General features: G+C 44.9%; 1 protein-coding gene across 9 annotated transcripts in view; it reads left to right on the plus strand.

Annotated features, from left to right (window-relative positions):
• Window positions 1-27,164, plus strand: part of SHC3 (SHC adaptor protein 3) — a 305,996-nt gene that overhangs the window by 121,734 nt on the left and 157,098 nt on the right. For all 9 annotated transcript variants that reach the window (XM_017949968.3, XM_031654810.1, XM_031654811.1 and 6 more), the window contains one exon: window positions 10,311-14,112. In XM_017949968.3, coding sequence (XP_017805457.1) covers window positions 13,639-14,112 — 474 coding nt within the window. In that variant the 5' untranslated portion in view covers window positions 10,311-13,638. The remainder of the gene's footprint in view (window positions 1-10,310; window positions 14,113-27,164) is intronic.

The raw sequence follows: 27,164 nt of genomic DNA on the forward strand, positions 1-27,164 counted from the left end.
TATTAATTCATAAAATATCCAGATATAGTGGTGGTAATTATTACTATAATTTTGGGGGAGTAAGAAACATAAGTGATATTTTAAAAGATATGTAGCAACTGTACTGTGATAACCAACTACTGTGGCTATTGCCTGCATCCATATGTTATTGAAATGCTAAATTACAGTTAATGACTCATTTTCCTCCCATTGGCATTCCATGGACTCCAGGTTAAGAAGGTAGCTTTCTTAGAAGAATGTCCATTGGTAAGATCAAATACTCACCATATCGCTAAATGAAAAAAATAGGAAATGAAGCCACATGATTTTATTCATGTGGAAAAATATACTCAGAGAATAAAAGAGCAGACAATGTTAGCCATGGTTTAAATTTCTTCTTTATGTATGCCTTTATTTTAGGTGTATATTTAAATGATCCCAGAAGCCCTGTTCTTGTTTTATAACACATAATCTCATGATTACCTGTTCTACGTTTATCTTCTCACTTGGTCATGGAGCCATGCGGGCAGGCCCTGTTGCTCTTGAGCATGGTAGGTGGCATTCCTTCATAGTAACGGCTCTGGGCCTTTCTGTAGTCAAGCTCTGGACTTTGTGGCTTTAGGATTTATTGTTCTTCATTCATTACCATACATTGGGTTGGTCTTTCCTGAGATGTGAATGAGCCTGTAATGTGTTCCAGGCAGAGTTGAGATGATGAAGATACAGAGATGCTTAGGGCAGCCTAGCCAGTAGACCTGAGTGGCAGTGGAACACTGCATTGCCATTCACCAATTATTGCTCTGCCTCCCTGGAAGGATTGTGTAGCTCCACTCTGCTGTACTCAGGCGTGGCCATGTGACTTGCTCTGGCCAGTGAAATGTAAGCAACAGTGATTTGTGTTGCTTCCTGGTGGAAACTTGAAGGGATGCATGAACATTGCCAGCACTCTTTCTTGTGCACACAATTGTGTGCACAAAGTCCAAATAGAGGTTACTTTGTCTGCTACATTCCAGAAAGTAGACAACAGGGGACAGAGCCCCATCTGACCAGGGATGGATGTGTGGAGAGAAAAGTAAATGAGCCAGAGAGATGTTGAAGTCTTTTGTTGCCATAGTATAACCTAGTCTATCCTGAAAATACCAAGCCAATCACATGTTGACCTATAGCTCTATTCTCCTATCAGTTAACACAATCATTACAGGAGGTGTGGATACTAGGTAGTATTAAGTAATGGTTGTTCTAAACTCCCATTTGGAACATTTGGATTTGAAAGGCTGTCTCCTCCTGGAACACAGCCCCAGAGCAAGTGTCTGACGCAGGGAGGGAAATACAAGGCACTGCTAACCTATAATCACAACTAAATATTATCAAACAGTAGCCTGCAGGCTCAGGGTAGGAAAATGTTCACATATATATTACAGATTATATATCACTCATATATTACTCACTTATAGGATTACAGATTACTGTTGTATTACAGATCATTATCTATTGCTCATGTATTATTATATTATTCATATGTAGCATTACAGATTATTATCAATCAGTCCTCTGCTATTCTCTGTCTTTGAAAGGGAGATTTCAGGTGATGCTAAATGCAGTCATCTCCTTTCAAATCCGTCCTAACTCTTTAAACGTATTATACTTTTCTGGTTTGATAAAAGCTGCCAGGAAAACCAAACACAATCAGCAAAACCTGCAAGAAGGTCACACAAAAATTATTCAAGTTTTTAAGCAAAATTTTTAAAATGACTTTTTAGGGTGTCATGGATTAATATTAGGTACCAATTTTCATTAGTTTTTGTGTGAATTATTCTCTCAGTGTTATATCTTTGTGACTATCATTCCACATTTGTACACTTCAACACTCTCTCCAGATGGGAGTCTGTCACACCACCACTGACTAACCTTTAATGTTGAGAAGTACCCTAAGGGAATAACTTTTACTGCATGATTTAATGTCATGGGTACAGCTCCTTCAGAGAAACCTCAAAGTATAGGGTGCTTCATTTCAACAACTTAATAATTATCTCTCTTTTGCTAAAGTTGCAGATCCTTTATTTCATCAGATATCTTTCTCCCCATATGCCACTCCACCCCAACAGCTACGCTGCTAGCAAGGTGCAGGGCAGCTGACCTGATGTAACATCTTGTATGAGAAACAAATGATTATAAGGCCTAGCCCCTGATATCACTGGGAGAATCACAGTGGAAATGGTTTTATATAAAGTAACATCTTAGTTTCTATTTTTTTTATAAATGTATTTCCACACACGTTTTCTTAAAACAGGTTTTTATCATGCATGGGTTACATGCTATAAAATTCCCTCATTTAAAGTGTACAATTCAATATCTTAGTAAACTTACAGGATTATAAAACCACCACCACAATCCAGTTCTAAAATGTATCCGTCACCACAAAAGCTCCCCTGTACCCCTTTGTCATCAGTTCCTAATCCTGCCCCGACCCAAGTCTCAGGTATTATACTGATCTGCTTTCTGTCTCAATAGGTTTGACTTGTCTAAACATTTCATAGAAATAAAAGGAATCATACTGGTGGTCACCTATGGCCTGGATGTGTAGAGTGGGAAGGGGACTGGGGAGATCAAACTGCTTATTAAAAAGGCTTCCATCAAGCCTCCTCATTTTAGCACCTCCCCTGCTTTTGCACTCATTTCCCAAGTACCCGGTGTTGCTCACTCCTAAAGCTACAGAGGTCAGTCATTCACAGCTCAGCCTGGAGTCAGAGTGGCTGGAGTTGAGTCCTGGCTATAGCCTTAACTGGCTGTGACCTTGGCAGGTTACTTAGCTGCCCCATGCCTCAGTTTTCTTATCTGTGAAACAGGGGTAATGATAATAGCTATATCATTAGATGAAAACACATTTAAAGTACTTACAAGAGTACCTGGCAGATATTTTTGGCTATTCCTATTATTTTGAGGGGTTCTTGGTTTAAATTCTTGACTTTTTAAATTAGGATGTGGCCAGGGCTGGGAACTCTGTTGCAGAGGGACTTTTCGTCACAGGGTTCTCCTGAGCTCCACGAACATGCCGTGTCAGCAGCTCCACTAGGATTTTGTCTTGCTAGCCTTCTCAAGGCTGACCATCTTGCTGTTCCCCAGATTCTGGGCAGGCAATGTTCAGTCTGTTTTATCCTGTGCTTGGAATGTGTCCAGAAATTTTGTTTTCAGTTTGGAATTACTGCACAGTGACTTAGCAGTCAGAAGGCCTTGTTTAGGTGGGAATCAACTGAGTGTCACTACCATCACCTGGGAGCCACCCATACCTACTGACTCAGGAACCCTGGGGTGGGACCAGCGGTCTGTGGGTAAAGAGCCTGCTGGAGCATTTGGAAGCTTGCTTAGGTTTGAGAACCACAGAACATGGAATGGCTGCTCATGGCTTGTGGTGGGAAACACGAAGTCTTGGTGGTCTCCGCCTCCCTAAGTTCTTCAGGTAGGGAAGGCCTTTCTGGAGTGTCTGCTATCTACAGACTGACGCCCCTATGTCACTGTTACTGATTCTCATATGAAAGACAAATAGAACATATGTAAATATTGTACCAATGTAGGCTTTCTATGCATATTAATATATAATTATGCACATAAATTAACCACATGAAATTAAAATAATACATATAATTAATTTACATAAATATACAATATAGGTTATGTGTAAGGATATATAATTATGTATATATCTTAATGCATAGCATCTTGTATGATATGTATAAATTGTATCACAGAATATAACTATTATACATAATTATGTGCAAAAATATTTATCAAGAAAGATAAAAATGGTAAACATTTGACAACTATAGGGAGAACTCACACAGAGTCTAGCAGAAATGATCTAATTAAAAGTAGCTTAAACATTACTGTGCCTCCAGAACTGAGACTCAAGTTTACAGCAGGCCACTAAACATTTTTTTGTATTTAAAATAATTAAAAATATATATTATATAATTATAAATTAATATGATTATATAATTATAAATTAATATATTTATTCATGTATATAATATATAAATATATGCATATACTTAGAGGCAGGCTGTCACTCTGTCACCCAAGCTAGGCTGCAGTGGGGCAATCATAGCTCACTGAAGCCTCAAACTGCAGGGCCATTTGTTGATGGAACATGTAGGTTAAGTTAAACAAGGTTCAAGTGCACAGGCAGACTGCCTCCCACTGAGGTCTGGTAAATCTCAGCACTTTTTGTTTGGAGCCAACCAGTCAGAATGTAGTCAGAAAGTTGTCATTCCTTCCACCAATCAGAAGCCACAAATTCTTGAATAACCATATTACAACTACTCAGTATGAAGCACCATTTGCAACTATGAAGACAGCAAAGATAGCAAAAACCAAAGCTGCTGAGGTTGCAGGAAAATTAATATGCTCCTAGTGATTACTGCCAGTGGTGAAAACTGACAAAACATTTAGCAACATCAATCAAGAGTTGTAGAAATGTTCATTTCCTTGTGAATTAGGTTCAGAAATAATTCAGTGGATATCAAACAAGCTGCATGTGCAAAGGCTCTCTTTTATGTCAACATTTGCAGTGTTGGTAAGTTAGAAACAACTAAGTGTGCAGTGATAGCAGAGTGTCTAAGGGAATGATCATGTCTTGACGCCATGGACTATTATTCAGCTGTGAAATATACTTGTGGAGATTATATTATATGACAAAAAGTCTCTAAAAGTAGATCTTTTAGAGGGAAAATGAGGAAGAGTAAATTGTTTCTACATAAAACTAGATATGCAGATAGTCAAGGAACTGAAAGGAATACAGAGTCTCGTTTAAATTTTTCTAAATGAAGCAGTTCTTCTTCAGGAAAAGCTGTAATTTATTGTTTTACAAATGAAATAAGGTTCTTACATATTTCAATCTAGCAACTATTTTTGAGCACACAGTGCTCAAATATAGTGCTAGCTATACCGTATAGTGCAAATTCTTGCAATTCCCTCTTCTTTTTCTGAGGAATTGTCCCTTGGGATTCTCCCTTCTGAAACAAGAATTGATTTCCTAGTATTGTCTGCTTTACAGTGTTTCTGTTTTCTTCCTCTCCTCTTGTATCTCCCCTAACTAGGCCAGCATGGGCCTGGGGATGGACTTTTCCCAAGATTTACTTTGTCCCTTTTCTGTATGTGAAGTAGGCAGTGACTTAAATGTTAAATATTTGAGGTAGTGGATATGTTGTCTAACTTGATTGAAATATTCTACATTGTATTCATAAATCATAACATCTCTTTGTGGCCTGTACATGTATACAATTATAAATTATTACTTTACAGTAAAAAGGTAGGCAGTGACATGTCGATCTTTCCCCAATAATAATAAAAATGCCTCATGCTGAGCCCACGTGGCTCTTGTGTTCTGCTGTCTGATAACCATGGCAACAGTGTAAGGCAGTGGTAGGCTGTGTTTTTTTTTTCTCCCTCTGTAAAGGTGGGAACTGAGCAGTGACAGAGCTGGAATGAGGACCCTCTTTGTGTGATTATTTTTGTGAGAGCACTGGGTCAGGCTAGCTTTGGTGTGACTCCCTGCTCTGTTGCAGGCTAGCCCCGTCACCCTAGAAAGTCACCTGGCTTCTACTGGCCTCATTGTTCTCATCTGTAAAATGGGGTGATAATAGGACTGTCATGGTAGAGTCATGAGGAACAATGGACCCACAGGAAGTGCTCAGCATGGTGCCAGGCCCAGTGAGCAGCAGCCTTTGAGGAACTGTGGCCTCCACCCCAACTCTCACATATGTGTAGGGAGTTGAAGCTGCTTGGAGGGAGGGAAGATAATTTGAAACTTAGATCATTGGAACCTTAGAAATACAGAATATGGAGGTCACTAGGGACTGGTGAATCAGCGCTCTGACCCATCCTTGGAGCTGATGGAGGTTCAAGGTCCTTCTCTGAGGACAGGGAGCCAGGCCCTGGCCTCCAGTTGTAAGGAGCTCTCCTCGGTGCTGAAGCACTGCGTTCCGCTGTTGGGAGCCCTGTTCCAGAGTATTCTTAACCACAGGTATTCCTACATCCAGTCCTGCTCCCCACTCTCACAGCGGGGAATGGGCATGTGGTTACCTGATGGTCCCTGCAAAGAGTACGTCTGCCCCTCTGCCTGGGAACCCCTCCCTCTACTGTCAATATGAGGTGTGGCTCTTCTGTCTTCTAAATAAGTTGTGCCCTCATTTGCTCTTCCCTGAGTGCCCAGCCATCTCACCCTTCTCACATTGTCCTGGAGAAACTCTCTTCTGTTTTAGCCTCCTCCCAGGGTGACCCCAGTCTCTGGCTTCAACAAAACTGGGACTCCTCACCCCCCAACACTGTGGTGAGGCTTGTCCTTCTCCCCACCTACACCTCAAAAGGCACCGTTAGGGACCTGCTCCCATGTACCTCTCTTGACGTGCACCCCAAGGCCCCAGGTTGCAGTCTTTCCAGGGCCTTAAGAGCACTAGCATTTGATCCTCCTTCAGGGGCCATCCTATCCTCCACTCCACATCCATTCCTGACTCCTGCTGGCTGTGTCCTCCATGGTCTCCCTCCTGTGCCTTCATCCTGGAATGGACCCTCTAGCTAACGATTCACTGTCTTCCATTTCATACACAGGCAGATGGATGCCCATATCTGGGCTCTCCATGGCTGGTTCATGGTGCCATGCAGCAATCCCTTGCTCATCCTGACGCATTGGCAGCACCCTTCGCCCTCCTCTGCAGCCATTCTGTACCTTTAACCGCAACTCAAATGCCTTACAGAAATGAAATCCTCTCACTTTTTAAGTACAGCCCTGCCTTTTATTTATGGTGAAAATCAAGTGTAACATCCAAATCAGACATAAAAGCCTTGAGCTTCCTACCATGGCCACAGGCAAATTGACATTCAAGCACACTCAGCATGTACTTCCCCTCAGCCTTCCAGTCTGCTCTGTGCCTGGGGGCTGCCTCTTCCCATGGTCCCATCACAAGCTCCCTGGACCTCTGGCTTCCCATGGGTGTGGCCAATGGGAGGCACCAACAGGAGAGAAGAGTAGGGAAGGAGACAGGCTGGGTATTTCCTCTCTCTGGCCTCCTCTTTGTCCGTAACTTTTGCCCTCTGAAACTTCAGCTGCCCCGACACCCTCCACTTCAAAGTTCCAGCTGGAATTCTACTGGCTCAATTTCCTTTCCATTGCTTTGGTTCTAGAGGTGGAGACGGCTTCTGAGTCTTGTGAATCCCTGGTATATCACCATCCTTTTGGGCTATGTTAACCCCATCTTTATGTCTCTTATATTAAAGTCTCTGCCTTTGAACCACTTCAGAGGGGAGGGACTCCTGTTTTCTACTTGGGGCCCTGAATGATCTGCTCATCAAGTCCTCCCTCCCTCCAGAGGATAAGATATCCCACCATCCCCACAGGGCAAGAGCTACCCACGCTCTTGACCTGTTTCCTTCCTGCATTGATTTCTCCCACTCTGCTTTGCTCCCTGCCCCTAAACACACTCCTAACTCTTCCATCCCTTGCTTTGTACTCTCTGCTCTACTGCTGGCTACTGCCCTATGTCCTACCTTTCATTTCATTCCATCTTCTGGAAAGTATGATCTTTTCATTCATTTCTGGTCTCATTCAGCTGGCACCATCTTGTTACCTAAGTAGAAACTGCTCCATCCCCGTTGCTAAGATGTCTGGAAATGGCTGATTGCCTCCTGCCGAGGATGGGTCTCAGCAGGTACCTTACACAAGCTGTCTGAATCAGGGTGATGCTGGGTCATGAACGTGGCTTTGGAGTAAGACTATTCTGTCAGTTCCTCACTGTATTAGTCCATTCTCATGCTGCTGTAAAGAAATACCAGAAACTGGGTAATTTATAAAGAAAAAAGGTTTAATTGGCTGACAGTTCTACAGGTTGTATGGGAAGCATGGCTGGGGAGGCCTCAGGAAACTTACAATCATGGCGGAAGGGGAAGGGGAAGCAGGCATATCTACATGGCAGGGGCAGAATGAAGAGAGAGCAAAGGGAGAGGTGCTGCATACTTTTAAACAACCAGATCTTGTGAGAATCCTATTATGAGACAGCACTAGGGGACAGCTAAACCATTAGAAACTGCCCCCATGATCCAGTTACCTTCCATTAGGCACCACCTCCAACACTGGGGATTACAATTCAATCTGAGATTTGGGCAGGGACACAAATCCAAACCATATCACTCACCCAGTGTGGCTCTGGCACATTTTGTAACTCCTCTGATCCTTGGTTTCTTTTCATTCAAAACAGGCTGAAAACCATCTATCTATAGCAGGCATGCATTGGTGCCTAGGGACACTCAGTCAAGGTGGTTATGACTGTCATCACTGCACTTGTTAACTATCACTGGTTTTTCTCTTGAAACTCTCTTCCATGACATTCATCAAACCAGGTTTCCATATTTATCCTCCAAATTCTGACCTTTTTTTTTTTTTCTTAGCTCCCATCTGGGAAATCTGGCATTTGCAAGTTTCCACTTCTAGCCCTGACTGCTTTTCAGCTCTGGCCATCTCTGCATGGAAGATCCCCACCCCTCACACATGTTCAAAGCCCAGTCCTTGCCTTTCCCTGTGACCTGCCTGTCATGGGGATGCCCCTCATCCTCATGGGTAACACTCAACTCAACCCAATGGTCCAAGTTAGAAACATGGGCTTTGCTTAGCATTCCTGTCTTTGGGAGAGGCTGGGCTTCGGGGTGCCATGGGCCCACAGCCTTTATATCAACTTTTTCTGGGGGTGCTCAGCAGCAGAGTGCCACCTGCTGGAGTCTGTTCCTCCCTGGGCAGCCCACAGTAAGGAGATGAATGGGGGAGAGTGAGGGAGTGTGTGAGAGTGAATGAGGAGCCCTGCAGGCCAGGGGATACTCTCTGTGAATGGCACTCTTTCTCCAGAACTCTCGGCAGGACCGAGGTGTGTGGGGCCTGGGTCACAACTCACTTCTGCCTCTGCTCCATCCTGCAACCTCCCCTGCTTTCCATGGAGCTTGGTCCCTAATAATCATCTTGCATTCCAAACTCTGTCTCAAATTCTGGCTGCAGACAATCTACCCAGCCTCGCTCTCCCTCACACTTCCTCATCACAGAGACAGATCCTTTACCTTCCCAGCTATCTTGAATCCATCCCTCTCTTTCCAGCCCCACTGCTCTTGCTTTTATTCAAGCCCTTGTTCTTTTTTAACTTGTCCCATTATCTCCCACTCCTCTCAACTTCCTAAAGCCACCGCAGGTCACTATCAAAGTGGTCTCCATAAAAGGCAAACCTGACTGTGTGACCCTCTCTCAAGCCCCTTGTATCCGTCTGTTCTTGCATTGCTATGAAGGAATGCCAGAGGGTAATTTATAAAGCAAAGAGGTTGAATTGGCTTATGGTTCTGCAGACTGTACAGGAAGTATGGTACTGGCATCTGCTTGGCTTCTGGTGAGGGCCTCAATTGTGGCAGGAGGTGAAGGGGCAGCAGGAGTGTCACGTGGTGTGAACAGAAGCAATAAAGAGAGTGAGAGGGGAGGTGCCACATTTTTAATTTAATTTTATTTATTTTATTTCATTTTATTTATTTTTATTTTGTTTGAGACAAAGTCTCACTCTTGTTGCCCAGTCTGGAATGCAATGGAGTGATCTCGGCTCACTGCAACCTCCTCCTCCCGGGTTCAAGCGATTCTCCTGCCTCAGCCCTCAGAGTAGCTGGGATTACAGGCACCTGCCACCATGACCGGCTAGTTTTGGTATTTTTAGTAGAGATAGGGTTTCACCTGTTGGCCAGGCTGAACTCAAACTCCTGACCTCAGGTGATCCACCCACCTTGGCCTCCCAAAGTGCTGGGATTACAGTGCTGGGATTACACCGCACCAGGCTGCCACATTCTTTTATCCAAGCAAATCTCATGTAAGCTCAGCGCGAGAACTCACTCATCACCAAGGGAATGGTGCTAAGCCATTCATGAGGGATCCACCCCCATGATTCAGTCACCTCCTACCAGGCCAAACCTCCAACACCAAGAGTCACATTTCAACATGAAATTTGGAGGGGACACACATCCAAACCACATCACCCCTCTAAGCCTCTTTGAGTGCCCAGCCCTCCTGACCCCCTCACCAACCCAACCAGCTTACCAGGGATTCTGGGAGACTCTGGACTGCTCAGGCCTGGAGCCCTTGCCCACACAGTCTCCTCCTGTGAAGTCTACCTGGAGGATGCCTCCACTGGGGTCAGGGGTCACCTCCGCATCCTCAGGTCAAGCTCACTCCTTTGGTCAAGTTTTTGTATCTCACACATATTTAAAGATTCACACAGCCTTAACTAGGTTATAGCATTAATTTCAGATTTTCTGCCTTCCAGAAGGCAAAACCACATTCCCCAGGGCCCAGCTCATGGCACCTTCTCAGAAATTTGTGGATTCTCCCTTGGGGCCTCCAGAGGAACCAGCTCTGCCCACACCCCTGCTGGATCCCAGCATGACCCATTTGGACTTCTTACCTACAAACTGGAAGATAATAAATTGTGTTATTTTAAGCCATTGATTTTGTGGTAATTTGTTATGGCAACCATAGAAAGCAAATACGTGTTTAAGCATTGATTTAAAAAAGAAAAACCACAACATGCCAGAAAGGCTCTCATTGTAAATTACCCCAGCCTGCCTGGCTTTGGTGAATCTCAAGGCTGACTTTAAAATGGAGTTTATTTTCCTGCTTCCTTCCATGTTGTCAGAAGGCTATCAAGCAAGCCAGCATCAGAAAGTTTCATTTACATTTAGCATTTTCTGTCACAGTGGTCTCCTCTCTCATCTGCCTCTACGTTGATCAAGCAGATATGTGGGCTTTCTGCGACAGGGTCTAAAATAACATGAACAGCTCCCCAGCAAGGGCAAAGGGTTTTCTCATGAGTAGGGTGTGTGAGCTTCTGTGTGGGCTGCACAGCCTCCTTTTGATGCTGAGAGGCCTTCGGGTTTTTCTTTTTCCACCTCTCTGCTACGTTCCAAAGTGTTGATACTATTTTCCAGGTAAGTGAGGTTTTACCGTACTACTGTGTTCTTGGAATATTAATTTCCGTCTTTGATTACATATCTTTTCATATGTAGTAAATTTATATTGCTATTTATATTTTAAAATGACCAATTTCCCTCCACTGGCCTCATAATAAAAGAAATAAAAGTCTCCTGTTGGCTAAAGGGTTAAGTACTTAGCTTTGGATTTTTTTTTTTTTTTTCCTCCCTGGAGCCTCAGAACGTATACAGGTGTTCTACATGCCTTTCACAAAAAAAGAATCAAGGGCTAGGAACCTAGGTTTTGAACGTGCATTCGGTGTACATTCATAATAAAAGCTGAACGACTGGCACATTCATGGTTGTTCCTTGATGTAAATGAACGGCTGAATGAAAGTTTAGGGGCACAGCTCACCTCCAAGAGAGACCCTCTTCACACTCAGACCTGACCAAGGGATCTCAAATTCCCTTGTAAAACAGCTTTTCCTCTCCACAGCAGCTGGCCTCTTCCTCCCGGTATCTTTGCAGTCCGGCTGGGTGTTTTTTTTTTTCTTTTTTTTTTTTCCTTTTTTTTTTTTCCCACACTGCCGTTGGATAAAAGATCCCGCCTTTGATTGAAATGGAATCTTCCACTATTGAGCAAGCCTTTGTTGAATGAGTCATCGGGGCGGCCGCTCATTGGCTGAGGCCGCTGGAGCCCAGGGGATTGCCTGGCACCGGCTGCAAGGCCCTGCTTCATTCACAGAAACGCTGGCTCGCTCGCTAGCCTTTTCATTCACACAAACAGCATTTCATTCACATTTTGCTGTTTTTGTCTGCATCTAATGAAGATCTCGCTTTGGGAATGATAGGGCTGTTTCGCTACAGATCTGGGGAGGACTCTGATAACCATCAAAATCATCTGTGGGGTGTGCAATTGCTGTTGCTATGCAAGCCAGGGAACGGGAACAAATGAGTGCCGTGTGGCTGTTCTGCTAGGGCTGCGGCACAGGAGGCGAGCCGTGGGGACGCGTTTCCTGTACCGGGGACGCCGCGGCTCCTCTGCGCTCTTGCGTCCTAGGGGTTGGCCTCACCCGCTCGCCCGCCATGAGTGGCGCTCATTAAACCCTGCTCCGTAGAGCAGGGTTCAAGACTCAGGACCTCACGTGCCCCACATGTTCGATCATGGGCGTGAGAGGTCAGGGTGACCTGAGAGTGTGCTAGAACTGAGTTTATTCGCTTGCTCAGAAGTTGCAGGGAAACTTTGATAGTGAGTGTTTCACTGTGGAGCAGGTGATCCTAATGCATGAGGAAGCCTGGCAGAGCCCACTGAGGTCAAGAGTCAGAGGGCTTCAGTCTCGGGCAGACCTTTGGGGACAGTGAAAGTCTTGCTCTCCTAACTGAGAGAAAGAAGGCCTGTGCATTTTACTTGCAAGCCCGAGCCTGACTCCTGAAAAGAAGGCATATTTCCCCCCCTGTGGATTTGATGTGCAATGAGAACAGCTGCATTTTTTCCTTCCTGACTGCAGGGTTGCAAGCAGCAACTGAAGGAACATTGAAATGTATTTGTAGCATTTCTTAGGCGTTTTTCCAGAGCTTAAACACATTCAGTAGGAATAAAGCTTCAAATGCAGCCCCTTTTTTGGAATGGATTTCTGGAGCCTGTTGCCACTCGTCAAAGACGCACTCTTCTTTGTTGGAAGTGGATATTCAACTTAACCCTGGCTGAGAAAGACTGCTGTAAAATAGCAGGGAAGACCCCTTGATTGGCACTGTGCAGAAGTTCATATGCAGATTTTTTTTTTTTTTTTGGAGGAACTGCATTGCTACAAAGACACTTGTCATCGCTGCTCTGTTAATTTGAAAAGAAAAAGAAAAATCTAGGAAATTGGTATTTTATGTTCACCTGAGGGTGAATATCCTTTTTGTTTTTTCTATTTAAAAATTCATGCTGCCTTCCAAGTCAGGATTCATCAGGATTCGCTGAAGATCTGATTCTTAAAAAGCCTTCGTCACATTTTAACGCATCGCTGTTAGACACTTTTACAGGCTCACACAGATGGGCTGAGCAGGGACGAGCAAAACCTAACAGAATAATGGGTTTCAGAAAGTTCATTTGACGATTTGAAGGAACTGGATTGGATTTACCGTTGGCACAAATGCAGATTGTGGGGGATGGGAAGGTGAAAAATCAAAGGTTGGAAGGAAATATCTGGGAAGGTAGAAAAAGGAAATTTGAGAATTGATTGGCTCTAGTGTGCTGTCAGCGGGTGGATGTCGTTTTTTTCTTCTTTTTTTCCTTTTTTTCTTTTTTTTTTTTTTTTTTTTTCTGCTACAGGAAGTGATTTGCAGTGCTCACCGAGCCTTTGTTGAGAAGGGTCTCCTCTCAGAGTGAGTCATGCTTTTGCTGTTAGCAGCCCCAAGCAGCTGGGCGCTCCATCAGAGGCAACTATGACTTTTGCAAAGCAAACGTGCAACCCCAAGCAGCGGTCTCCAGGGCCGGGGCTGCGCGGCCGCTGCTGTGCTGGCTTTTAATGGTGGGAGAGCACCATCCTCTTGCTCTGCTCTCGCTCTCCAGAAGGCTGTCCCGGGGCCCCCACTCTCCGTCCCGCTCCGGGGACAGTGGCTCGCCTGCTATGCGCGGCAGCCCGCGCCAGGGCCGGCACCAGCAGCGCCCGGGCGGATGCAGCGAGCCCACGGAGGGGCATGCTTCCACGCACCAAGTACAACCGCTTCAGGAATGACTCGGTGACATCGGTCGATGACCTTCTCCACAGCCTGTCGGTGAGCGGCGGCGGAGGCAAGGTTTCAGCGGCGCGCGCGACCCCGGCGGCGGCTCCCTACTTGGTGTCCGGAGAGGCGCTGCGCAAGGCGCCCGACGATGGGCCCGGCAGCCTGGGCCACCTGCTCCACAAGGTGTCCCACCTGAAACTCTCCAGCTCGGGCCTCCGCGGCCTGTCGTCGGCCGCCCGGGAGCGGGCGGGCGCGCGGCTCTCGGGCAGCTGCAGCGCGCCCAGCCTGGCCGCCCCGGACGGCAGCGCGCCCCCGGCGCCCCGCGCCCCGGCCATGAGCACCGCCAGGAAGGGCCGGCCGGGCGACGAGCCGCTGCCCAGACCCCCTCGGGGGGCGCCGCACGCCAGCGACCAGGTGCTGGGGCCCGGAGTCACCTACGTGGTCAAGGTGGGTGCGGGCGCCGGCCGCCCTGAGGGTTGGGGATTCTGGGGCCAGGGTGGGGGCCAGTTCGGGACAGATTCCTTCATTCCCTGAAGTCCGGGGTGCGGGGCGCACCCGCGACTGTCACGTTAGAGGCAAGGAAATGCGCACTTCTTAGCAATCAGCTCGCTTGACAGCGGTGAGGAGGGAACTACAAATGCGGTTTTCCCGCATCCATTGGGAGAAGGTTTACCACTCGGATGACCGCTCCGTCCCGGTTTTCCCTGGGCTCCACTTTTTTGGCACGCCTTTGCCACCTGGCTTACCAGATGTCTGGTCAGTGTCATGGGAGCCCAGCCCTGGACAGCGGGGGTCCGGCCTGCCTAGTATCTAGGAAACGCGCTGGGGAGACCAGGGCAGCCCCCGGGAGGAGAGATGCACTGAGTGGCGGCCCTACTCCTGCTGTGTCTTCCCTGGAGGGAGGGTAGGCATCTTGTTGACCCCGCAGCAAGAATTCCCAGCTCCTTGCAGAGCAGGCCAAATGTTGTGTTGCTTTCTCTTCGACGGGCTTTACTTTCTCACCCAGGCCAGGTTTTCTTGGGGTTTGTCTTTCATTCCCTAAGGAGAGGTTCTCGTTTACAGCAGCGGAATGAGAATTCTGGGACTATTTTTCTGGTGACTGTAGTCTTCCATTTAAATGTGCTAAAAGGGAACTAGGGCGCTGAGCTTGGAGCCACAGGCTGGAAAGGAGTTTTTTCCTCCAACACAAAGATGATAAAAGCACGATGTAGTCAATAAAATTCTACCCTTATGCAAGCGTGTTATGATATTTAAGGAAAAAGCCTCAGCACAGTTCAAGTAATCTGCCACGCGGTTATTTCCTTCTGCCCGTTGGGCAGCTCTGAGCTTTACCAGCCTCCACAGCCGAGCAGACACCCCCTACATAAGGGGTTAAGGATGGAAGTTGCAGTATTTCAATCCTGCCACTCCAAGGCATGGCTTTGTATTGAGAAAGAAATGAGACACAAACTCTATCACCACAGTGTCCTCAGTAACACTGAGAAACCCCCAGGATGTCTGTTCGTGAATATTGGCTGCAGATTCCAGTGTAAAAATTTAGCAGAACGCATCCTCAGGTAAAATGCAGTATCTGGTCGGAACTAAAATATTAACAGAGATACTTAACTTTGTGGATTACCTTTAACTATATAAAAAGTGCTTGAAGATGAATGTGGCCATTGTTGTTAAAAGAGGGCCTCTTCACCTTTTCAGTCTGCTTTTGAATTTAACCTTCATTTTAGCTTCTAAGTATGTTTTATTATATTTTACCAAAGGGATATAGATGAGCATAATATATGCATATTTGGGTTAGTTTATTTTAAGAGAAACAGAATATTCTTCTTGTTTTGCTTATTTAAATTATATAACCAGGGGCCAAAAACAAAAAGAAAAAAAAAAAAAAAAACACAAACCAAAAATCCCTGACAGCTTTGAGGTTGTGTTTACTTCTGGGTTGTTAGTATAATTGCTGTTTTAAAAAGCTTACATTTCAAATAGACAAATAGACCTTGGCAAAGCTTTTTCTACCTGTCATATTTAACAGAGTAGTTTTCAAATTGAGGGAGAATTCTCAAACTTATGGCTTTAAATTTTTGTTTGAATCACTTTGCTTAGAACTTTGCTTTTGCTTTTTAAAGAAGGAAGGCCATCATCCAGTTTGAAAGGTCAAATGTGGCAAAATAATGATGAATGTACTAAAATAAAATGGCTCTGCGTCGACAATCTGTTGCTGTAAGGTTTGTAACTTACTGGCAGCATCAGCAGTAGTATTCATAGTCAAAGGACTGGATCTGCACAGAGCTTGTCTGTGTCTTGGGGTTACTTTGTGTTGCCTCAAATTTAAGGGGTTGCAGTGACGGGTTGAGGGGTGCATGGCATGACTAATTAGGGCTCTGTACCATCCATGGTTTGGTTCCTTGTTCATTAGCAGCAGTGAATAGTGATATGATGCGAACATAAACGCAGGCATTGTCCTCTGCTTTCCTGGAGAAGTTTGAAATCACGCAGAAAGAAAACCAGATGCTAAAGTGTGTGTGCATGTTTGATTCAAATTATCACATGGCCCTCTGTTGGCGCACATGTGCAAATTCCCGCATTGCCTATGTTGAGTTTAAAACTGTGAACTTATTTTATTGAAAAATTATTAACCGAAAACAATCTTAATTTGACATTATTTAGAATTTTTGAATAGTTCTACTGGTATCCTTACTTTAAAAGATTTCTGGTAGATAGAAATGGGCCATCTTTATCATATGACTAGATACCAATCGTAAAAACTAAGGGTTTAGGGTTTGGGAAAGGATGCATTATTCTCTTTGATGTAATTTTTTTCTAAATTAAAAATAAAGCCCCCAAATGTTTTCTAGTTTCCTGGAAAATTTATATACTGTATTATAGATTTTCCCCTCAAAGAAATACCAGGTGATATTAGGATATTGCACACATGAATTATAATTCAAAAATATTTTGACTTAATCTGAGAACAGGGACTGTAAAGTACAGAAGTCTGGTGAATTTTGATCATCTAGGAAACATTAAACTATTTGAGCAACAGCTTAGAATGTGAATTAATGAAGGACTTAAAATTTAAACATGGAAGAAGTTCCTGAGCAACAGGAGAATTCAAAGCTCTAAGCATGTCTAATTGGTCCATCATTGAGTTTGCTGCTAAATAACAGAACGGGGCTATGCACACAGGAAGGCTGCAGCTTACTCTGCCTGGAGGTTTATATTCTTTTCAGCTGGGCCTCATTGGCAGCACCTTTTTACTCCCCTAAGTGTACTTGACATTTCCTTTTTTCTTTTGGTGACGTAAAAGAAAGAAGAAGAAACTATGCTCTTGACAGAAAAGAAAAATCCAACAGCAAAGAACAATGAATAGTTTCACTAAATTTCCGTTTTAAAAGTGTTTGATATTTTGACCTAAAAGAAATACAAATGAGTATTGATTACGGTGCTGCTCTCCTTTAAATTATCTTATCCTAAAGTCAAAGCTGGGTAGGACCCCCATCACTCAAGGAGGCTGCTGGTCTTTAGCAGGTTCAAAAGGCAATATCCTGGCCCTCCACCTTCTCCGTCCTCAGATCCACGGTGGGGAAACTGTAGGAAGGAATATGAACAGCGCAGGGGACAGGAGGCAGGGGTTCAGTTTTTAAAGAGCCACTGGGCCATCTGAAGACAAGCACAGCCTTGGCATTCAGCTCTGAAACTGCCTGCTGGAGGGGGCGAGGCTGGAGCAGGAGGCAGTGCTGTGTGGGCTGCACTGGGTTTGCCTTTGGCCCCAGTGTGGTCCCCAAAAGACGGGCTCCTTCTTAGAGCACATCACAGCACAGACTTCAAAAGGATAAGAAGTGACCATATTTAGAACTGACCCAAGTGCCAAGGGCAAGAATCAGGAGGCCCAATGTAAAAGCAATGGTTTTAGGTGCCCACTGCTCAGAGCTATTCCAACAGCGTCAGCATTCAGTGAGCCAGCAGATTATGTTATTCATAAACACCTGTGAAGGCTCCAGCGAAGTTATATAGGTTTCAGCTTGTGGAGTGTTGTACATTTACTGACAGTGAAAATGGCAAGCTATTTATAGGAGATTGAATGATCAGAAAAGTACGGCATTATTTCCTGATATGCTGGACACTTCCTGGTATGCTTCCCTTTTGGAACAAAGCTCTGTTTTTACAAGGACACTTTAAAAATTATTTTATTTCTCCCATTTGTGCATCAAATGATTGGGGTATATGCTTTATTTTATTTGCTTTACCAATAAAGCAAAATCATTTGCTTTATTTGTAAATGCTCTGCTGCCTTTTATAGGTGGTCTTCGTAAGTTACATTTACTCAAAAATTTATTCTTAATTGTTTTTCACTTGACAAAGTGTATAAAAATATCTTAAATTTTCATTTTCTCAGAGCTGTATTCTTTTGGTAACTGTGAGCAAAGATCATACAAAAGTTATTTTAACTATATTAAAACAACTGTATCAATTCTACTATAATATTGTAGAATTTTATTTTACTTCTAGACTGAAAAGTTGTTTTTTGATGTGTAGTTGAACTTTAAAGTTGATTTTTTTCTCAAAATTGTTTAAAAATCTTATAATATGGATGGCTTACATGTAAATATCTAAATGGTTTGAAAAATAGCTTAAGAATTTCTTTTGACATTAATAGATAAAGTTATTAATTTGATCTGGATAGTGAGTTATCTCTTTTTATGTGACACAAGCACAGATGTGTTAAAGGCACATACACGCTCCACACATACACACAAACCACACATACACCTCACACATACACACACATATGCACAGACACACCACATGCCCACACATGACCATACAGACACCACACACACACACAACACACACACACACCCCACAGGCCACAGGTAGATGACTTGTGATGACTTTGGATGGGGGCTGTTTTCTTTCTTGTTAGAAAATAGGAAATGTCATATTTCTAGAAATACCCAATTATCTCAGTCATTTCTTTTATATTCATGTTTAAGAAAAAGATAAGCTACGACAAAACTTCCATCCTATAAGGAACAGATGGCTGCTCCTCTGCCTCCGCATGGTGTCTTACCTTTGAGTATATGTCATAGTTTTGAGGAATATATGATTACTGTCACTAAAGCAGAGTCCTGGGAACAGAAAGCCTGGGCAGCAAACACGTGAACCCACTTGGAAGACTGGCTTTCCAGCCAACAGGCTGGCCCTGCAGGATGTGCTGGTGCTGCTGGCCTGCCGTGCCTGGCTTAGGGTAGGGGAGATTAGAGCAGACAGCTGGGCTGGTGAAGGTCCTGGACTGGTGAAAGGCAGGACACCTGGGCTGCAGCTCCACCACCACCTTAGTGTGGGGCTAGAGCAGTCAGCTCACCTCTCTGGACCTGGCTGTGCCCGGCTGCAGTAAGTTGAAGGCAGGGTTGTGCTGGGGTTGGTCTCTATGGATTGGGGGCCTGGCCGAGGCAGAAATGGTGGCATCAGGATCGGTATCGTTTTTTGCTCCAGCATCTAATGTAATTGGAAGAGATGGGCCCAGGGAAGCACACTGCAGTATCAGGAGTGTGCTCACCTGGTGGACACCTGCTGGATCACGGGGGCCAGGGCCAGACCCTGCAGTGCAAGGACCCAAGTCCATGGTGGGGCTCAGAGGAAAGCAACAAGGAGGAGCCAGCATGTTCAATGAAAATACCCAAAGGTAATAGAGGTAGTGAATTATTTAATTCACAAATAAAATGGTTGCAGATGCAATGGAAAGCAGTGACCAGTTATGTGTGTTTCCTGGGTAAAGGGCAATTTTGCAGTTTATCATAAGAGTTCTACAATATGTGGTGGATAAATAATATCTTTAAGGTGGGAGGCAGTGAGCATAGGAACAGCCTACTGAGTGGGTGGATGTTGACCATCGTGTATGTGTGTTTCTGTGTCTGTGTGTGTGTGTCACAGGGGTGTGGGGATGTGCAGCTGCACAATATGCCTTACAAGTTGGTTTTGGTCTTACAAATTCATAATTACTTATGTTCTGTGAGTTAAAAAACAAAACAAAATATTTTGACCCCATTGTGATTTCGCCTCTCCCCTCCCCACCAAAACAACAACAGTGTGACAATGTGAGGGTCCACTGGGAGTCATTAGTCCATGTCTCCCAGTGCTAGAATTGGTGAATTTTCCCTGAGTGGCCACTTCACAGTTGCAGAGCAGTCATGGTTATAAATAAGCAGAGTGGCACCAGTTACACTGGGGTGAGAGGGATTAGGCACCCCTGTTTGGACCACTTGACCCCCAGTGAGATACCAGGGGCCAAAGGCCATGTTTCCATGGTTACAGGCCATGCTAGTCTTCTTCATCTTTGTGAGGAGAGTTGGAGAGAAGGTGCCGGATATACCTCAGCCCTCGTGTACATCTGACGTGTCTGGAAGAGGGGACCACCACTGCTCTTCTTGGCTGGCGAGCATCTTCTCAACACTGGATGGCACCTCTGGCTGAGGTCTTTTTCTAAGGCAGGTGGCAGCAGTTTAGTTAGATTCATGGATTCTATGATCTATAGATTCTGGGTTCAGACACACCTTACTCTGCACCACAGCTGGTCTGGCAAATACCACTGCCATTTAGTGAAGATTTGGGTTTCTAGCCATGAGCCCAGGTGCCTGTGAGGATCTGCATTGAAGCCTGGATGCTGGAAGAAGCTGCAGAAAAGAGAAGTTGAGGAGACAGCTCGAACAGGTGCCTTACCCGGTCCATTGGTGCTTGCAGGTGCCTGACGCCCCAGCAGCTGTCTGGATATCTGAAGCTCCTCAAAACCAAGAAGAAAAATGTTCAAAGAGCTCATTGTTATAGTGCTGCTTACTTCCGACTTGAAGCCATCCTCAGATATTATCTGAAATGCATGGTTTTCCCAAAGTGGAGAACCCCTCAAAAAAGGCTTTCCTCATGTTTGTCTATTGAATAGGCAGAAAAAGAAGCAAAGAGTCCATTCCAAATTTCAAGAATTTAAACTTGTATGAACCCTTCAAACTCTGGAACTTGGCCTTCACCCAGCCTCACATCAGAAATGCTCTCTACTCTGAGGTCATTCTGACAAACTTCATTTTATCAAATTCCATTAAATATAATTGCTTGGCAATCTACTGACAATAGTGCTTTTTGCTTTGCAAACATTAAAAATTTCCACTGCCACCTGCCCAAATAGAAACTTTCTGTTTAAAAAAAAAATCAAAATATGGTTCTAGCTCTGTTGACAAAGAATTTACCCCCAAGGTGGTATTTAGTAGAGGCACTGTATACTCTGGGCCTCTTACAGTTTTTACCAAAGCAGGAGTCACAGAAGGCTTTTATTTCTTAAGATAAAACAATGAAAACGTAGCTGTTTTGAGCGTTCTTTGCCTGGAAGACCCAGCCCTTCACAATGACTTATTGCCCCTCCAGAAGATGGACAAAATGTAAGTGAATTATGAGGGATTTGTGTACAATCATCCCTTGAGATCTAAGGGGGATTGGTTCCAGGAACCCCATGGATACCAAAATCTGAGCATATTCAAGTCCCTGATATAAACTGATGCAGTATTTGCAAATAACTTAGGCACATCTTCCATATACCGTCTACTATAATTGTAATATCTCTAGATTACTAATACTTATTATAATGTAAATGCTACACAAACATTTGTTATACTGCATTGTTTGATTTGTGTTATTTTTTATTTTTGTATTGTTATTTTTATCATGTATTTAAAAAATATTTTCATGAATTTGGAGGGCCAACTGTATTCCATTATTCCCTAGCATATGCATTTTTTTTATTTTGGAGATGGAGTCTCACTCTATCACCCAGACTGGAATCCAGTGGCATGATTATGGCTCACTGTAGCCTCGACCTCCCAGGCTCAAGCTATCTTCCCACCTCAGTCTCCCGAATAGCTGGGACAAAGGCACACACCACCATGCTTGGCTAATTGTTTTACTTTTTGTAGAGATGGGGCTTCCCTGTGTTGCCCAGACTGGTCTTGAACTCCTGGCCTCAAGTGATCTGCCTGCCTCAACCTCCCAAGGTGCTGGGATTACAGGCATGAGCCACTGTGCCCGGCGTGCACAGGCGTCTTTCTAAGATTAAAGTGAGTAGTGCAGGTTTCTCTTCTGGCCATGGTGGGCCCTCCCTGCTGATTTTGACTGCATGAGCTGTGCTTCAGGCTGGCAAAAATACAGGTTGGCCCCTGCCAGGCACATGGTTTAGTTCCTGGATGTGCCCTTGGGCTGTACCATGTCGAATACCAAAGAGCTCCCTCACCACCCAGGGTTTAGCGCATCCCTCCTTGCTGCCTCTCCCTCCTTGAGTCTTCGTTTGGATGCCTCGGGTCTTCTTAACAAAAAGACCTCCACAACCCACTCAGCAGGAGAGGCCCCTAAAAACTGGCAGCAGGAGAACGACAGCCTTGAGCCCATTCGTCCTGCCCATCCCTGACATGACATGAGGGGTGAGGGAGCCTAACCCACCTCACACTGATCTCTACCTCCTCTGCTTGCAGCCCTGCCTGTCTTGCAAGGTCACCTGCCAACCTTGCAACATGCCTTGTAAAACACCCTTTTATAAAATTCAAACATTTATTATGAGGATTTTAAAACATACATCAACATACGAAACATATAAACACAACAAAATAAAGAGAATGGTAAAATGAGGCCCCAGGGACACATCACCCACCACCCAACTTCAACAGCCATCGGTTCAGTGCCATCTGCACGCCACCCCACCCTGCACTGTTTAGGAGCAGTTTCCAGACTTCCAGGTTTTGCCTGCTGCTCCTCTGTGGACTTGTGTGGGCCTGTCTTTGCCCTGGTGTGGGTCAAGCAGTGGCCTGGATGTCCACATTCCTTCTAGACATGAAGGCACTCCTCACGCAGTGGGAATGAGGACCTCAAGTTGGTCCGTGGTGACTGTCCTTCAGGAATGAACTTACAAGTGTGTTAGTGGGGCCCTAGAATTGTGCAGGTCTGGATGGCGCCTCCGCCTCGGTGCTTGGAGAACACACCATGTTCTTGATGAATAAGTTGCAGCCTTGGGCTTAACAGTGATATCAAATATGGCCAAGTGGTTCAGGGTCCCAAGTGTGCTCAGAGGTCCTAGATTTGACTCTGTGGTCCCCAGGAAGCACTGTGAGCTGTGAGGAGGGGCAGGCCTCCTAGCCTTCAGGTGGGGAGGTGGGAGGCGCACCTCCCAACCTCTTCTGCTCAGTGTCCTCTTCCAGTATCTGAGGAGCCTCCTCTGCTCAGTGTCCTCTTCCAGTATCTGCAGGGCCTCTTCCAGTATCTGAGGAGCCTTCTGGAAATGGGTGTTCTCCCAAGTTGTTTTTAATAGTATTAGTCAGGGTTCTTCAGAAAAAAACAGAACCAAGAGTTTCTTATAATAAAAGGGATTTATTATAAGGAATTGGGTTGCATAATTTTGGAGGCAGGCAAGTCCCAAGGTCTGCAGGGTGGGCCAGACCCAGGAAAGCTGATAGTGTCAGTTCCAGTTCTGATGCTGGCCTCTTGAGACCCAGGAAGAGCCAATGTTTCAGTTTGATCTGAAGGCGGGACAAAATAGTGTCCCAGCTGGAAGACCAACAAGAGGAATTCTCTGTTATCCAGGGGAGGGGTCAGGCTTTTTGTTTTATTCAGGCCCTCAACGGATTGGAGAAGAGCCACACAAATTGGGGAGAGCCATCTGTTTGTTCAGTCTACTACTGATTCAAATGTTAATGTTATCAAAAAGGAAAAAACTCTCACAGACACACCAGAATAATGTTTAACCAAATATCTGGGCATCTCATAGCTCAGTCAAGTGGACATATACAATTCACCCTCCAAAATACACGTAAACTCTAGAAGTATTCTCTACAGTAGCCACTAACTGACCTGAACCACTTGTAGGGATTTCTGTTTCCTAACAATATGGAAATACGGGATAAGGAATGATCAGATAAACTTGTCTGAAAGAGTCTCAGATTTTATTACTGTTCCTTTGGGTATCAAATAGAGAAACCTTTTTTTTTTTTTTTTTGAGACGGAGTTTTGCTCTTGTTGCCCAGGCTGGAGTACAATGGTGCGATCCTGGCTCACAGAAACCTCTGCCTGCCGGGTTCAAGCAATTCTCCTGCCTTAGCCTCCTAAGTAGCTGGGATTACAGGCATGCGCCACCACACTCAGCTAATTTTGTATTTTTAATAGAGACAGAGTTTCTCCATGTTGGTCTGCTGGTCTCGAACTCCCGACCTCAAGTGATCCGCCTGCCTCAGCCTCCCAAAGTGCTGGGATTACAGGCATGAGCCACCGTGCCCGACCCAAATAGAGAAACATTTTTAAATTCCTCAAATGTTTGTTCAGGGTTTACTATAGATGGATGCTAGAGTAGGGGTCTGAGCTATAAGACAGATAAACTGTGACTGTCCACAAGGGGAGCTGTGAGTAGGTCTTTATGGGGCTAAGTGGCAAGGGCCCATGGCTGTGGTTCACAAGCTGGTTCAGGGTGTGGGGACCCGGGTGGCTGCCTGCCCCTGGCATCACACCTGATACGGTCCCTCGAGGTGGGGGCAAGCCCAGCAGCAGGACATGTAGCCACCTTACATTGATGCTTTTGAGTCACAGGAGGCAGAGGCACCCAGGAGGGGAAACACGCTTCTGTGTCAAGGTGTTTCACCAGTAAAATGGAAAAGCCATGGGGTTTTCCTCCTAATCTGCAAACGATAATAACAATAATAATAATTTACAGATGTGATTTTCTCAATTTAAGGTTTGCTATCATGGAAGTTCTAAAAAGTATATTGGTGCATGTTTCTATTTGGGTTTGACCAAATTAAAGAACAAATAGCAAATAAGTACTCTCAGAAAAGGGAACCAGGCAGGGTGGCGCCTCTTTCGGGAAGCTGGGCTGAGAACAGAAGGTCACTGGTCAAGTGGGTGAGCTGGCAGGGCCCAGGGCCTGGCAGGTGCCCCTGAGTCCCTCCTGCTTCCCACATGCTGAGAAGCCTCCTTTCGTCCTCTGACTTTCCACGTCCATATGACTGATGGGATCATGGTACCCCTTGCTTGGTCAGCCCGCCTCACCCCTTCTTAGGGCTGAGTCCTCCAGGGTCTCCTCTGGTCTCTGGGATAGAGAAACTGCTTTTTAAAGGATTGTTATTTGTAAGGAGGTGATGGCTGCACTATGTAGAGAACTGAGCTGTGACTTTTTTCACTGGAAGTAGCAACTCCTGTAATAGATAAGAACCTCATTTGCAGAATGACTTATTAACTCAGGTGAGAGGAGAAAATAAGACTCACAACTTAACAGCCAGAGGGGAGAATTCTGATGTCCGGGTGTTGACCACAACCCCGTCCCCCTCATTGCCCCCCTTCCCTCCCTCCTGCTGGACCCCCAGGGCAGGGGTGTGCTGGCCAATGGTTAACATCTCTGGCTGTTGGGACAAAAAAGTCATGATTTGAAGTTTTGCCAGTTTTTGTGCTGTGAAGAACCACTGCCCTGCTGCCACTGGGAGGCAGGAAGAGGAATGCAGTAGCTCAGCTGGTAGCGTCTACACCACACGGTACAGTGAATTCAACCTTAAGGTGCAGACAGCAGCAATGTGTAATACAGTCATTAGGAGGTTCTGTGTTTTTAGTACTTACTATCTTTGCTTGTCTTATAATTACATATACAGGGAGAGGGACACACTCCTTAGGTCTGTTCCCCGCTAAATCAGCCTTCCTCCCATCCTGCCTCCACTCAAAGCCCTCTCTCTTCCCTTGTGCATCCTTTCCTTCCCACTTCACTTCCTCTCTTCTTATTCACATCAATATGCAGTGATCGGCTTCTCTCGGTCCGTGGATAGTGATCTGGAAAAGGTCCATCAGTGCCCCCTCATATGAAATCTAAACCCCTTTTCGATTCTTTTGCAGCCTGACCTCCCTCCCCACAGACCCCGATACTGTTGTCCTCTCCCTGGAGGACTCCCAGTCTCGGCCTTGAAGTGTTTTGTCCTTTGGTTCTTGTGCAGTCCTGTTATCTTTCCATCTTTGTTTCTGGATTTTTTTCCAGTCTTGCCCTCCCCATTCACCCATTGACTAGTGTATTCCTTCATCAATTTTAAAATCAATTGTTTCATTCAACGAGTATCTATTGAACCCCTATTCTGTGCTAGGCCTGTGCTAGGATTGGCGATAGAGTGGTGAATTGTTTGCTTCCTGCTCCTTCAGTGCCAGTGGGGGAGACGGATGAGAGAAAATACCAGGAGCCACGCTAGTGGTGGTGACGTGGAAATCAAGGATGGCTTCTCCCAGGAGATGATACTGAAATGGAGCCGAAATAACGGGTGGGATTATCTGGCAGGCAGGTGGGACATGTGTGTGTAGGTGTCAGTGCCTGATTGCGTGGGCCCATCTAGAGGAGTTGACAGAAGCAGAGTGCGCCTGCTTGGCTGGAGTGTGTGAAACCAGACAGGGTGTGGGGTCAGATCTACAGCTCACTGAACTTTGGCAAGTGTGGTGGGAAGCCACTGGCAACTTCCCAAAGGTTATTCTATCTTCTGTGTGGAGAAATGATTGGAAAAGTAAGAATTAAAGTAGAGGCAATTAGAAGACAATTAGGAGTGATGATTGGAAGCAGAGACAAGCGTCATGGGCTCAAGGCTACTGAGACATCTACCCAGGTCTGTGTCGCTAACTGGTGGTGCAACCTGCCCATCTACCATTTCGGAGGCCTCTTAAGTGTAGCATGTCTCAAAATAAATTCACGATTTTTCTCTCTGGCATCTGTTTCTTGTTCAGGTGTCACTGTTCATCCTCTCCCCAAATCTGAGACCCCCAAGTCATTGCTGAACACATCCTTTTTCTAAGCCTCTTACATCTGTTCAGTCACCAACCTCTCATTTCCACCTCTAAAGGGTTTCACATTTTTCTTCTTTTTCCTTCCTTTTATTCTGATTCATGCCCTCACCATTTTTCTTTTCTTTGCCTTGATGATTGCAATAAACTACTGATCTTTCCAGAAAATTGCTTTGGGAAAGACTTTTCTTATTAAATAAGAGAAAAAAATGATATCGCCTCTCTGAAATGTTTCAAACAATACACAACTATTTGGGGTGAAAAGTGAAAGTTTCCTCTCAGCTCTCTTCCTGACACTTACTAATTTTATTCTTCTCAGAGATAATCCGCAACAATTATCTGCTACTTATATTTCCAGGGTGTGTACACACACATACACACACGTCTTTTTCTTTTCTTTCTTTCATCTTTTCTTCTTTTCGTTTACACAACACAAAACATTCTACATATATTGATCTGTGACTTGCTCTTCTAACTTTATATGCTTTGGAGATCTTTCAATATTAGTACCTATAATTCTCTCTCTTTTTTTGGCATTCACTTGGCACTCAAATTATGGGTGAACTAAAATTTATTCCAACGGTTCCCTATTGTTACACAGGTAGACAGTTTCTAATTTCTTACAAATTATAAAATAGCGAATATTCTTCTATATTCATCTTTCCACTTGGACAGACATTTTTCAC

Source organism: Papio anubis, chromosome 13, assembly GCF_008728515.1.
Source record: "Papio anubis isolate 15944 chromosome 13, Panubis1.0, whole genome shotgun sequence".
In the NCBI taxonomy this organism is placed as follows: domain Eukaryota; kingdom Metazoa; phylum Chordata; class Mammalia; order Primates; family Cercopithecidae; genus Papio; species Papio anubis.